The following is a 15,969-nucleotide window of genomic DNA, read 5'->3' as shown; positions in this document are numbered from 1 at the left end:
ACTGCGAGCGCAGTAAAAGGAAAATCTTATTTAACCCAACGTTCTATATTATATTATACTCCTGCAACAGCGGTCATTATATCCTTTGCCCGCGCACAGCAGCGGCGGCGGGTGTGTACCGATAGGGTAAAAAAAAGTATTACACCCATAATATGTAAATTGAACCTTTATTTTTATTCTCGAAAATGTAAACAAAATCCAACTTTTATATTATCTTGATGCAGTCCGGTATAATTTGTTCCAAAGTTCAATTATTCATGAACAAAGCCCAGTATACACGCCCAGTTCGACAACGGTATTATATACACGGTACGTCCGCCCGCGTTGTCTGTATTACTTACTTGCTGTACACGACGAAGAAATGATTGCAATAATAATATTGTATTATAACAAACTAATTTTCGTTTAATCAAGCCGTCCGTGTAGCAATAGCTTAAAATATGACCGTTATTTGGTACCTGCTACATAATGTTATTTATATAATATCGATCGTTTATCGTCGCTACTAAATTATACAGTTTTGGTCGCGCTCGATATAATATCGTAATATTATAATTTTCTTGAATAAAGTACTTTATATTATAAAGGCTTGCTTGATTTTTATTAGTGTAATAATACATTATACAATAACCTCCACAAATACATGATATTCGATACTTTTCAAACATTCAAAAGTATAGTACATTATTTTATTTTTCCATTCAAATTTAGAATTTATTTTAACCATTTCATAGAAGAATAATGAAATAAAAATTTCAAATAAATCGAAAACTACATAAAAAGTTGACGGCAACGCAAAAATCCACACAATATAATACAATAATATAATAGGTCCACTACGCGGTGGTTACGTTATGATGACAATACATTCTGGTGGTGCAATTTATGATATAAATTTTGCTGGCGTTTGAGGAAACTCGTTCAATAAAATTATAAACACTCCGTTGAGAAAATTCAGTGTAATATAACTATATGTGACAATTAAATTGTACGACGCGCGTTCTAGTCGTGTTAAATCGGTGTTGAAACGAAGTTTGCTAAACCATATATTTTCAAAGTTTTTCATCGCCGATCCTTCCGTCTATCCTCACCACCATCGGTGGAAACCGTGTAATAACTCATCGACGCGTGTGAAGACGTGTCAATGTGTAGCGCTTAATTCTGTACAGTCGTGGTGTAGGTATGTATACACTTATTATATACTCTCATTTAGTTCTCGGATTTCGGTATGTATACACACATATATATATATATATGTATTATATATCAATATCAATATCGCTGACGGAATCGTATTGAAAACAGCATCAATATGTAATGTATCTAAAACGCATTAAATTAGCAACGGAATTTATCATACTACCACCAATTCCCGTGTTCGCTGCGGGCATATGAATTATGCATTCGAATTAATTCAAAATTTCCCTCGAGACTGTCTTGCTTTCCCTCGAGCCGTTTTCCCACAAGCGTGACGTGACGTACCTATACCACATCATTGTATTATTATTTTTCTTTTATATCTGTTTCATCTAGACACAGGTTGCCGTAAACTTAAACCAATGTTATATATATTTATGACGTTCGAGTTTATCTTTTTCTATTTTTTTTAAATTTGTATTCATGCAAATTGATTGTTTTTCTGGGAATATTGTCGTAAGTGATCACTGCGTCGTGTCGGATCGTGCTAGTTCGCGAAAAGCAACAAAAATAAACATGAAAAATCAATTAATTTATCATCAACGTTTTTATTTTCGAGATCATCTCTGGCAAATGTACAAAAGATAAAAATTGAAAAAAGAAGAGAAACTCGTACACACGCCCAAATGTGTGTGCGTGTATATATATTATAAGTATGTGTGTGTATATTTTTTGGCTGTAGTTGATTTTTCATCGTTGTATTCTCGGTGGAATTTGAATTTTTGACTTAAAGAACCCCCTGAAGTTTTACGACCACATAAATCTTTGGAAATTATATGATGGCCCGTAGCGGGGATTGTGGAAAAAAACAACATTTATTTCCTAAAACAAAATATAAATATAATATACATATTGGTGGAGAAGAAAGGGTGAGATGGTGAAAATCCCCCGCAATGGAAAATGATTATATACACTATAACATTAGCAGAGATTTTCATGGAGAGGGTGTTTATAATCTACATATATATATATATATATTATGATCAGATCGGTAGCAGAAAGAGGAGAAGGAGGAGACAGAAAAACAGTAACGGCCCCCAGCTCCAACCACTCGAAAACTTAAAGAAGAAGGAGCAGAATACTTGCCAAATGCGCCGAGAAAGTTTGTTAGAGCATTTCCATTCGTGTGGATAATTCGCCGGAGGAAACCGCTATTACGCACGGACAATTTGCTAATTGGTTGCGTGTCCGAGTACACTTTGTTTAATGTAAATAAAACTTTTATTGTCGACTCGCTCGTCGTCGGGACAATATCTCAGTGCGTCACCACTGCAGTATATCGTCTCTATACACTGTAGGCCGCAGAGCTGGTCGACTGTATAATATAATTATTATTGTATGCCGCATGCATATTACCTGCGTACATATGAGTATATTATGACGTATACGTACGTGAATGCCACAATCAGTGGATTCGATTTCAGTCCACCGCCAATACCACTACATTAGTGGTACAATTTAAATAAATAATAAATTATTATTGCAGGGGCTCGAAATTGTATGCTCTAAAAAACAATGAAATGTGTGCATACATATGCAACAAAAAAATCTTAAATAATATGCATTTATAATATATATTTTTTTATTTATAAAATATGCTATTATATGAGAATTAATTTCAAAAAATGCATTATTTATTTTAACTATTTATATGTATGCACAGTAAAAAATAAATGCTCAATCTATTATAGGTATTTGAAAGCGCACGAGGGATTTTTATTTTAATTTCTAGCTATTTAATGTATAATTGAAATTTTTGTTTTGTTTACATTTATTAACAAATTATCAATATTTATTTTATTAATAAAAATTTCTTAATTGACTCGAGTACAATAAAAAGATACTTATGATATAATTATAACTACAGTCTAGTACAATGGCATTTTCAAAGATAATAATTACATTGCATAATTTGATTTAATACTAAATACTCTTACATAAAAAAATCAAACTTATATTGCGACAAGTTAATTGATAATACATAAATGTATTGATTATTATTTACATTATATTATTTAAAATCTTGTGAAATCATATATAGTAAAATATTAAGCACGTTAAGTACATTTTTTTTATTTTGAGAGTTGTGCAATATTTTATGTAACGAATTTCAAATTTATTAATCATAAGATTTTAAATATGCAGCTTCCTCAGAGATATGCCATGAAGTTCTGATCCCAGAGTATAATAATTGACATCCAATCATCCCACGTCATATTAATGCATTGCTTTGCTTTCCTGCCATGCATATACATTACACACACACCCGTTCCCGGGAGGCGATGACGGTCGAATTACCTTCCGTCACAAACACAATAGTATACTGACATACGTATCACCTATAATATATACTTACTTATATGGTGCTCGACGGAGAGTCCACTGGTTCTAGAATCAAATCACCGCTACGTATTTCCAGTGATTTCGTAGTCACTTTCCTTGACGTAACGAGATCGTAATAAATCGTTGCTGTAAAATGGGCAACACTTCGCCGATCTGGTGTGAAAACGATATTATACTATATTATTATTTCCGTATGTAATTAATGTTCGCAAATAGAATACTCTATAGTCTATGCCAGTTATTAAGTTAAACTTTTAAGGCGAAAATGCATTATTATACTACAGATATTATATCCATCATCACTTACTGTCTCTTCGCTTTTCAGTAAACCCGACCATGTTATAATGTCGTTTATGCTGTGTATGGCAGTTATGAAACGATGTAACATTACAAAGCGTAAATTATATAATTTTCACGTTGTATTATTAACCGTTGCTTTATACGATTCTACTGCGTCATAAAATATATGATACCAAACTGAACTGCGGCATTGTTCTAGCAGCAATGATATTGTACGCACTAAATTATTATTATTACTTTATAAATAATTTTAAATCGATTAATTTTTCAAAAGCAAATGATTGTAAATCAAACGGCGGCGTCGTCGGCTGGGGAGAAATGAAACAATTTCCCGTCGTGTCATTGATTGACGTTTGCTCTGCCGAAACTATTCTTCTCCCAACTATGTTTGACTTGAAAACACTATCGAAATGAGAATTCTCGCCAACAACTGCGCCAACGTGAATTATATACATGTTGTGTATATTGTATATTATATACGTCCGTCTATTGTCTAGCAAGTTTTGACGTAATTGTCAACGCCCGCATGCGCCGGAATACGGGGGAGGTTTCTTAGGTACGCGAATTATGTGGGGTCTGAGCTGTGAGTCCGAACGAAGTTTAACACCACGTAGAGATGTGTGTGTGTGTGGATGAAGGGGTGTTGAAGTTATTCCCGGAACAATAATGCCGTCTTACACGTGCACACACAATAATAATACTATATGAGTTATAGGCAAACATGTATTTCCGCTTTCCCGTGTCTCGACCACGTTGTATATAACACATGCAATGGTATTAGGATTATAGACAACACGCATAATATAGCGTAAAGCAACTCGATAAACGGTAAATAATAGCGATGATGGTCGCTGCGATTTCCTGGCATGAACCGGTTACGATTTGCGCGTGTTTATTATTTTATTTTTACCAAAAGGATTTGTTTTTTACCAAACAGCAATGAAACCATTAAATGTATTTTTTCTCGCCATAAAAATAATAACTCGATCGTACGTCTATTAATTGTGATTCTAAAATATTAATTTTTTCCGTCTCGTTTCAGCTAACACAAAGCCGCTGACGTTTGACGAAGTTTACAATCAGTCGAGCCCGACCAACTGCACCGTGTACTGTGGTGGACTGACCAGCGGACTCACAGACGAACTGGTGCAGAAGACGTTCGCTCCATTCGGTAACATCCAAGAGATACGGGTGTTCAAAGACAAGGGTTACGCATTCGTCCGGTAAGTCTATAACGTCTGATATGCTACTATACACGTAATTTTAGTAAAATAAAATAAGAACTAAAAATAATATGTGCAGAATGATACGTTTATAAAAAAATACACCGCACCAATCCGAGTGGGTCACTCAAAATCTATCTAAATTAATATATCGATTTGACAACTCGAAAAATAAATATGCAATTTTATCCGTATTGTTTCAAATGTTATTATACAAGGTAATATTTACGATGTACAAATTAGAGTCGAAATAAATATCGAAATTGTCAATTTTTCGTTCACCAATGGTTGTCGAACCAAAACGTTAAGCCAAAGATAAATCTCTACAGTATCGGTCTGAATAATTAAAAAAAAAAAAAATTAAATAAAAGAAAAGAAAACACAAAACTTTTCGACGGGTAATTAGATTTAATCCGAATCTGGATGGTAGGTCGCTTTGATTTGACTAGTATTACGATTTAATTATTCAAACGTCCGTGGATAGAATATTGCGCGTATGTATTTGTATACGCGTGTGTAGTCGGCGGAAAACACGACGACGAATATCCTAATGTACTGACTACTTCCAACACATCCACCAATTCCACCGACCCCATCGCCATTCGATCACCACCGCGGATGATAGTGGTTCTCGTCGTTCCCGAAATGTAATGAACAGCACTAATAATAATATATATATACACATGTGTGTGTGTGTGTGTGTGTGTGTGTGTGTGTGTATTTCACAGCCTTTCAAAGGTGGGTAGGCGGTTCTTTGGTAGTTGGACTATATTCACAATATTACTGGCAAATCATTAACCCGTACGCTCGGCATCATTCCAACCTCGTATACATAAATTAACGGCATTTCCCGCCCAAGAGCCCGTCATCCCCAGCATCACTATATAGTATATATGTGTGTGTAAAGTACCACATATAATCGTCTCAGGACGGAGACCTACACGGCTACACCTGCAAAGACGGACGTGGAACGTTCACGCGAACACCAATTTCGTATCGAAATAATTTCATACTATCGTAAATTCGTAATAATGTATATAGTATATGTGCCATACGGTAAAACACGATTAAGCATAAGACGATAGAGCAATATAGCCGTTTTAGTCATATTACCAAAATTCATTTATAGGGATTATTCACTTTAAATTTTTTTTTCATGATCAGATTATTACATATAGTACTCTAGTAACCGATAGTTCGGGAGGGTCTGCTTATTTGGTGGTATTTCATTGCGTAATATTATCTGTATAACTACGTTAAGCGACTTAAAAATATAAAATAATATACACGACGTTTGTTTAGCCGTCGTTATATTATATAGCCCCGTTGCTTTGTTTCTTATTTGCATTTGTGAACAAACAATAAATTTAATCCTGAACTTGAACGGTAGTTTGCGAGATAATATTGATTTTTATACGACGACTTTTTAGTTATTTCCATTTCGTGCGAAATTTATGAGATAATTTGTATGTTTACAATTATGATAAGCCTTCAACGTAATACCATTATATTTAGCTTTGATAATATTAACATAAGTACTTGTACACATTACATATTATATTTACATAATATATATATATATATATATAACACGTATATCAATAAAGAATAATTATTTCTTTATTTTTTTTTTATATATATAATATTTAAATTGAGATAATATTTGTTTGTTGACAGTGAATTCTGTTTTTCATGGCTGTACATGCTTTAGTCATTTTGTAATGATATCATGTTATTTGCATACAAAGCGTTCTATACTCATTAATGTACTTTTATATGAATAAAAATTTAAAATTTCTGAATACGTATAATATTGTATAGACGTATAGCGTATACCGTATTTATCTAAGCATATATATATATATGTGTGTGTGTGTGTGTGTGTGTAATAGTTACATCGCTATTATACGACCGACCTACATATAGAACTGATTTGAAAAGATAATTTCTGAACAATAGTGTAATCCGATTATCCACTAATAAATGTATTGTATTGAACAAGTTAAATACCTGTCAAATACTAAAACAAAACGGCTGCGTATCGCTCGTTTAACTCTTCCGGCTATAGATACATAATATTATACAATATACCTAGTGAATATATATATATATATATATTATTTATGCTCACCGAAATACTAGGTTCATCTAATCCTGAGCAATTCCTATGGGATGATCCGCGGTTCCCTTCGATTTCCTCCTCTGCACGTGCACATATCTCGAGAACGGTATCTCCATAAAGCCATATTTTTAGACCCTGTCGTCCGCCCGTTTGAATTACTTATGACATTGGGAAAAACTGAATTGGAATTTTATAGCAACCCGCTCGTCCACGTATTTAATGCGAAAAGTTTTATGTGTTGTCCTATGTGATATTCTACCCATAGAATCGGCTAGTAGTAAATCGTTTGACTCCCCTCAAATCATTACGTGGGACATGAGATTTCAGAGGTACAGACGAATAATAATAATAATATAAAAAAATATATCTACGCTAGCGTAATGTACGTCCGTTGTCATTCCTATGATTATTTCCTCTATATTATGTTATGCATACTATTACAGTATATATTATGTATATTGTATATGTATATGCACTGCGACGGAAATAACAAAATAGACATACTAATTTCATCGGAAAATTTCGAGGGATGACCTGGTTTTTGTTTCCACAATGTCTTAACGTCATGAATCGGAATGTTTGTTTTCTCTCGTCGGCCCCGCCAGAGTTCCGGCCCGCTGGCTACTTAGGAGCTTAAAATATTCATTCGCTCCAAGACTTCGGCATCAGTGGATACGTGCCGAGCTAATAAAGTAAAGTTCGTTACCTTGTTTACAGTAGTGGTATACGGCTAGGTCGGACTATGTTTACAAGTTGGAATATATATATATATATTTACGTGTATATTATATATATATTATATACATGTATTATTACATACACACCAGCTAGTATATATAATACATGAGCGTACATCCGAAACGACCCAATACCTTTGACGGCGGTAGTGAAGCGTCGTCGGGGTTGGTAGGTGGAAGAGAGAGGCAGAGAGAGAAAGATTGTGTCGGACGGTTTCCAGTACTTCCCTACGGACTGCTCTCTGGAACGGCGGCGGCCTCTCTCTCGGCCAATTGTAAACGGATTAAGAATGCATCCCCGACGACTCAACTACATACACGCAAACACGCGCACGCGTATTTTGTCGAATGTGTGTACATCTATTATTAAGCATATACCTTGTTTTCGGGCAAACCATTTTCGAGCAACCGTGTTAGGGGCCAGAACCTGCAGATCGTTTGTACTCAATATTTAAGGCGACCCGGTCGGATTAAAAATGTAACATCTGCGTGCTTCTGTGGACGTTTTAAACAAATACCGCTTCCGGTCTTATCTTATTTCAGATTCGCCACCAAGGAATCGGCCACGCACGCTATAGTGGCCGTCCACAATTCGGACATCAACGGGCAGCCGGTCAAGTGTTCGTGGGGAAAAGAGTCCGGTGAGCCGATCGTGTCGCAAAACGCGTCTCAAGTGTGCTCGTCGCAGGTAAGTTACGGGCAACCACGGGAGTTCGGGTGTTGCATGCGTAACTTCCGAAAATCTGACTTGACTCGACACCTAACTGACTTCTAACCTTAACACTTTTGACGTTTCAGGCGGCGCTTAGCAGCACACAGTTCCCGTACACTGCCGCGGCGTACGGCCAGCAACTCGGTTACTGGTATCCACAGAGCTATCCGGCCACACAGCTACAGGGACAGTTCCTGCAGGGCGTCCAAGGTTACACTTATGGACAATTCGGCTATCAACAAGGATACCTTGGGTAAGTCGACAACAAAGATAACTGTAAATTATAATACTAGCTAGGTGTACATTAGTTACATATCGGGTTTTACATATATTATTTTGAACAATAAAATTATTATTATTGTTAGGCGTATAAATTAATTCAGTATCATATAAAATTGTTTTATTGTACAATAGATAAAGGTAAAAATTTCAATACTAATTATGGTTAATTTCCAAGTACATTTTACGCGCGTAATATTCGTACATATATAATACATTTAGAGATTTCGTTTATTTTAATCGATCAAAAAAAGTCTTTTCTATCTGTAACTGAAAAAACAATTAGGTAATCCCGAATGACAAAATTACATATCCTCTTTGTAATAAATTTCAAAATTACATTTGTATGTATAATGTAAAAGATGGAAAATAAAAACATTTTAAAATCCAATTGGATTAACTATTCAAAGGTATGTATTGTGTACTGATTGAATTTGAATTATTTTTCGTTAAAAAATAATATGATTAATATTTATTATTTTTTAAATAAGAGTAAAATAAATGCAAAGTAGAAGATATTCCAAGATAAAGTTCCCAAATTTACATTAGGTAAATACATGTTCATTAAATGTAAAAAGTGTTTTCCACAGTCGGATAAATACGCTGAATAGTATTTCACTCGTTTTAATTAAAGTCACGTGGCGTTATATCCTATTTATTTTTATTCGATTTAAATCAATTACTTTAACAGCACTTTGACGTAATACAATTAATATCAGTAAAGAGTGTCTTGAAAAAGTGTACTCTCTGTTTGTTCCATAAACATATTATATTATACACGGTAAGAATATTAAAAATAAATAATAAATAATTGACATCATAAAAACAAAAAAAATGATGTTCAGATAAAATATTCTACAATAAATTGTTTAATCATACAGAATTGTTTATGATTCACTGTGTATATCATATGAAAATTAATTATAACTTAATTTCTGCGCTTAAGACTAATTTGTTGGGACTAGTGAGTTCTAAAATGATTATCTTCCCGCGAAATAATATTTTATACCTTCCTAATGATATCGGAGGTATACAGTAAATTGATAAGATTATGTAAAGCTGCAAATAAACACTATTAAATGCCGGGGGCAATAAAACACTCGGTATTTTACGTCTACACAGCATCATCTGATAGATACTCCATATTATTATATTAGATATGATTCATACATACCCATCGGTCATCATCAACAATTATCAGCATTGGGGCTTAAATAACCATTCTATCAAAAGATTAATCGTTTTATAAATTTGTATATTTTTTCTTAAATACTCATTCTCAAGCAATAGTATTCCGTATTTTATTAATTATCAAAAAACATATATATTATAATATATTTATACATCATTAATTATATACAATAGGTTTTATAGCAAATAATACAACAATTTAGACGAGAGTCGATTAAGTCCGTTTTAATTTTTAGTAGGTTATTTGTGAAAATATTTTTGAATCTATAACTAGTCGACCCCTCGAAATATTTCATAAAATTGATTATTTACGCTTAATCAGGAGATATAAGGGAAAACTGATACACATTAATATAGTGGTAATATTTTTATTTTCATACCTAGCTATTCGTTTGCTATAATTTTGTACTATGAATTATGATGTTAAACAACTTCCCGTAACGCTAATATCACATACCTGATCATTTTAAAATATAAAATAATAATATTTAAAACATCGTTAGATAAAATTGTTTGCAATTTCGCCTTTCGTTTTTCACAGCCGGATGGGAATGCAAGCACTGCCGACGGGAGCGACAACCCGCGTGGACTCAACCAGGTGCCCTACAACCGGGCCAGCAGATCGCATCCGCCGTAGCGGAGCTCAACAGTCGGCGCCGGCACCAGCCCCGCCGCCTGCCGCTGCTGCCATGATACCGGCCTATCCGACGCTCCACCAGTTTCAGGTAAAACAACACCCCGCACCTGTGCAGGCGTCCGCGTGGCCCATGTATGATCACCTCCACCACCACCATCACCACCTCCACCACCAACACCATGGTGGTTACGAGGCCAACGAGCTGTCCATACTGAAAATGGCCACCTCGTGATCAGGCTCCACAGCCGCAGCCTCCACCGCCGCCGCCGCCATCGCCCGCAACATCCACAGCCTCCACAGCCAACCGATTCGACAGCGCTTATCGTCCCACGACATTGTATTACGTATCCTAAACCTCTAACGAATAGCGTCCCATTTTTCAGCTCGTGCATATTTTTTGTATCGATTATTTTCGAAAATCCAATACGTCAATATCGATACGACGACGCGCAAATTTTTATCTCCCCCCCCCCTCTTCCTCATGACGCGATGATAAACCACTCGTAAGATCCTCACCACCCGCACACCTATCACGCGCTTTCGTTATTATTATAATTAGTTTTTTTTTTTTTAAATTATTATTATCATTATTATTATTATTATTATTATTATTATTATTATTATTATTTACGCTATTAATATAAATACGATACCGGTGGATTGCAAACTCAATGTACGCATCCGGTATTCAATAAGATTATTATTTGTATTATTAATTATAATTATTGTCTATTATAGTTTTTTTTTCGAATCTGACGAATTCGACATGCACATAGTTTTGATTAAACGTATATAGTTAATTTTGTAGACGAGAATGCTCTTGACGTTATTATTATTTACAATTTTAGTAGAATTTTTTTTTTTTTTATAATTTTGTATATTTTAATTGTTTTTATACTGCTACGAGGCGAACATTCGGCAAACCCCGCGTATCCCGTTCGGACAAACTGTCATGTGAACGCATTTGAGTGTGTTTAGGTTTGCACAGGAAATAGATTCATCTCACCCCCCACTCCGCCCACTACACCAAAAAATAAATCGCACCACCGTTGTGTTTATTGTGCTTGTGAAATATTTTGTCGACGAACTTAACTTCGATTTTCCTCTCTTACATAATACTTACCTGTTATAATATTATGTTTCCGACGACGGCGATTGCAATAGTATCGTGTTTTCATTGCTATTTCTTACTTATATTAAGCAGTGAAAAATTATCACTTTACGGTGTTAATCTACGTGCCATTCGAAAAATGAAATATTCATCACTCGGATCGTGATATCGATAATTTTTATTTATTATTTTTTTTTTATTTTTAAATTCTGAAAACACGCAAATGCGTCAAACATCCGTCGACGATGCATTGCAGTCGTTCGGTCGCCGTTTTTTTGAATATATAATTCAATATATTGCTTCTCCCGACAAATACGTCCAAAAGTCACGTGTTTTGTACAAGTTCCTCGCACAAAAAAACCACATACACAGTCCTCACACGGAAAATAAAAATAACTAACACACATATTGATTATTTACACGTAAGATGTAATACTATATAAGGGCACTGATATGGTTTGCAGATAGCCGACGAAGAGTGGCTTACGCCGAGCCTGCTGGTCTGAGGACGACTGAATTCTGGAGCCCAAAAACGCGATACGATAATTCTTCCAAACTCCGCCTTCTGCTACACACATAGTCAAGCCAATCAAATTTACAAAACCCCGAAAACCCTGCCGGTGTACCGAACGAATTGTAAATAAATCATTTGAGGCGCCAAAAAAAAAATAATAATAATCAATATTATATATATATATTATATTATACGAGCCGGTATATTAATGTATTATTATTCGTTTGTACGGTGTCGAACCCCCGATGGGTCGCATTCGGTCATAAAAACAATAGATCGCTAACCAAATAAAAAAACGTAACATATCATCGACACGAGTGATGAAGAATTGTGATAAAAAAAAAATAATAAAATCGATAATTAAACCATAAAAACGAAAAAAAAAAATTATTTAGTCATAAAATATTTAGTAGACAAGTTAACGATGGATGATATACATAATTGTGCTTATATGCTCAAAAAAACAAAAATAATAATTAAAAGTAACTAATAATGATTTAATTATAATATGTTATAATATACAATACTGATAACGACATTATTGAAAAGTGTAGGACATCGATTGCCAAACGATTTTTTTTATACATTGGAAAAAAATATGATATATTTTTATTCAACACATTTCTGTTGATGTTTTTATTTATTATTATTTTTCTTTTCACTTCACCTGTTTGAATAATATTAATGAAGCATTTTGTATGATATATGGCTCCAGAGAACAAAAGTGTTGATATATATGTATATAATCGAATGTTATATATATTTATATATATATTGTACACTAACACACGCGCGCCAGAAACACACGAACGCCACACGTGTGCATGTGCGTGTGTATGTAAATAGTATGTTATCGATAGCGATCAATTCGCTCATTTTGTAATAACGAATCTAGGCATAACGCGTACTACCTACATAGTTATTACTACTATTATTTTTTTTGCAATGTAATAATTTCGCTACATTTTGCTGTTTTATCTGACTTTTGTAAATATTTATATGGAAAGAAAATAATACTTTTATAGCGAGCTGTTTTCATTTTTATAGAATGTTATAGGTAATACGATTACATTATATTTTGTTGTGTTATGTTTGTCAGTTTTTGGTTTAACTATATGATAATATCATTATTGAAACGTGTCCCTTTGAATAATAATAATAATAAAAACAAATAATATTAAAATAACAATACCAATTACACGAAAATAATCACGTCCACTAGCTCTATATTATGATGTAACGTATATGATAAAAACAATTTTTTTTTTTTATCCAAAGTAAAGATCTTTGCTTCGAGTGCTCCCCACCGAAATTATTTCCTGTGCTCAATACACTCACATCACACACCACCATTTGTCTGCCAGTTTAAATCACCAACTTTTTTGTTTGTTTCTTTATATATATTTATATATATATATATATATAATAATGTCCCGGAAAATAATCGTATTGGTGGTTTTTTTTACGACTCCCTAGTATAAAGTGTAATATTATTTTACTATTATATAAGAATAAACTATGTAAATTAAAGTGTGCTATATTGTAGTAAATGTATTTTTTTTTTTTTTTTAAGAAACACAACTAATTAATTAGATGGGAAGCGTGCGTAGGCCGAATCGTAGCAATCGAGTAGTTTTATAAAATAAAAATAACTATATATTATATTATAGTATATATTATATATATATATCAAATTATTAATAACGAAAAGAGCGAAAGGAAAAATAACTTTCGAATAAAACGAAAAGCGTGTACATATAAATAAAACAATTATACTATATAAATATTGATGAATAATATAATCGCCTAGTATAAACCAAAGTGTAACGTGTAAGCATAGTGTGTAAGTTACACTGGTCGTGTACCAGACGAGCTAAGTCATAATTATTATTATTGAAGAATAAAAAAAAATTATGTACATTGTAATATTTAGGTTAAATTTGCACCATATGATATAATTATTACGACGTTAATACATAATGATGATTATAGAGTTATTAAAAAAAAATTTAAAAATACGAAAAAAACGAAAAAAAAAATTATAAACAAAAATCATTAGTTGTTAGTGTTTTTTTAGGATTAATATTAAAATATATTATTGTAATACATTATAATACATGTTGTGCAAGTAATTTTTAAGTACCATAAATATAACAAGTAAAAGAATGTTATAACTGTTATTTAACTAGTATAACTATATTGATGACCATAATATATAACGATATGTATGTTAAGACGAATGAGCCACTGTTTTGGAGAGTTTCCTGCCAAAAAGCACGCCATACCTATAACAATGTAATATAATATTATACATTACACAATAATATTTGAAAATAAAATGAACCGTACATCCGAAATTTTTATACTTTTTAACACGCAGCGTACTGAAGACTACAAAACAAGTTAGATAATAATATGTTCGTAAACTACGTAGATTTCCGTTTTTACGCTATAGTGTTTAAATCAATTTAAATAATAATAATAATAAATATAAATTTTGGAGTACAATCAGGGTGTTCATGTTGTATCTGATGAATTCATTTTTGTATAACTTATAATTCTATATTATAATAATATATATATATTGATAGTAATATTATATTTATATATATTATATAACTATCTAAGTACGGGCGCGCCAAGAACATTAATAATATAATAATGAAAAAAAAAAAATTTACACAAATCGCGAGATCTCATATGTGATAAAATAATGTTGTATTCTCGATTTTGTTTCAAAAACGATATTCTACAAAATCAATGCTATCAAGACGTAGGTACATTCTGAATAAATTGTTGCGAAAATTAATTAACGATTACCTATTATTATTATTATTATTATTATTATTATTATTATTACCTATTACTATTGTTACTATAACTATATAACTGTGTAAAATCGATCGTGTCGTGTATATACATACCTATATATAATATGAAAGATTTTAATCACACACACACACACATACACACACACAAACATATATACACATACCCAGCCATTACACAGCACTTATGATATGTCTACGTCGAGTAATATATCGCCACGATATTCGTATATGTTACGATGACAAAGATATTATTATTATTATTATTATTATTTATGTATATTGTAGTGTATATTATTATTATTATTATTATTATTATTATTATTATCATTATTATTGTTAAAATATGCAACTATCTAAAACGTGTAGGTTTATAAACGAATAATACGTAATTATTACCTATCATGGTATAATAATTATATATATATATATATATATGCGTGTATGTATTTATTATTATATTGTGTAACGTACATATATATAATATATAATATTATTTGTATTAATCGGAAAAACACGTTTTTAAATTTAACGATAAAAAAATAAAATATACCTACATGCAATGAATAAATATGCGGCACCTTATATATATTATAATAATAATAACAATAATAATAAAGGTGTAACAAAAAATAATAATAAACGCAAAACGATAATATTATAAACGTAAGAAAAAAAAAATGTAATCTATGTTAGTACCTATACTACCTATATAAATATATATTAATATTATTATCGTGAGCGGAGTATGTAGTAACGTATCGTGTATTATTTA

General features: G+C 32.5%; 1 protein-coding gene across 1 annotated transcript in view; it reads left to right on the top strand.

Annotated features, from left to right (window-relative positions):
• The window catches only part of LOC132918297 (nucleolysin TIAR-like), a 333,029-nt gene extending 318,306 nt beyond the window's left edge, over positions 1-14,723 (top strand). The window contains 6 exon segments of the mRNA XM_060979461.1: positions 4,883-5,063; positions 8,466-8,610; positions 8,721-8,887; positions 10,646-10,685; positions 10,687-10,743; positions 10,746-14,723. Of these exon segments, the coding sequence (XP_060835444.1) occupies positions 4,883-5,063; positions 8,466-8,610; positions 8,721-8,887; positions 10,646-10,685; positions 10,687-10,743; positions 10,746-10,973 (818 nt within the window). The 3' untranslated portion in view covers positions 10,974-14,723.
• Positions 14,724-15,969: the final 1,246 nt, after the last annotated feature.

This window comes from Rhopalosiphum padi, chromosome 1 (assembly GCF_020882245.1).
Source record: "Rhopalosiphum padi isolate XX-2018 chromosome 1, ASM2088224v1, whole genome shotgun sequence".
NCBI classification, from domain to species: domain Eukaryota; kingdom Metazoa; phylum Arthropoda; class Insecta; order Hemiptera; family Aphididae; genus Rhopalosiphum; species Rhopalosiphum padi.
Note: the sequence above shows the minus strand (reverse complement) of the source record. Positions and strands in the feature narration are given on the sequence as shown.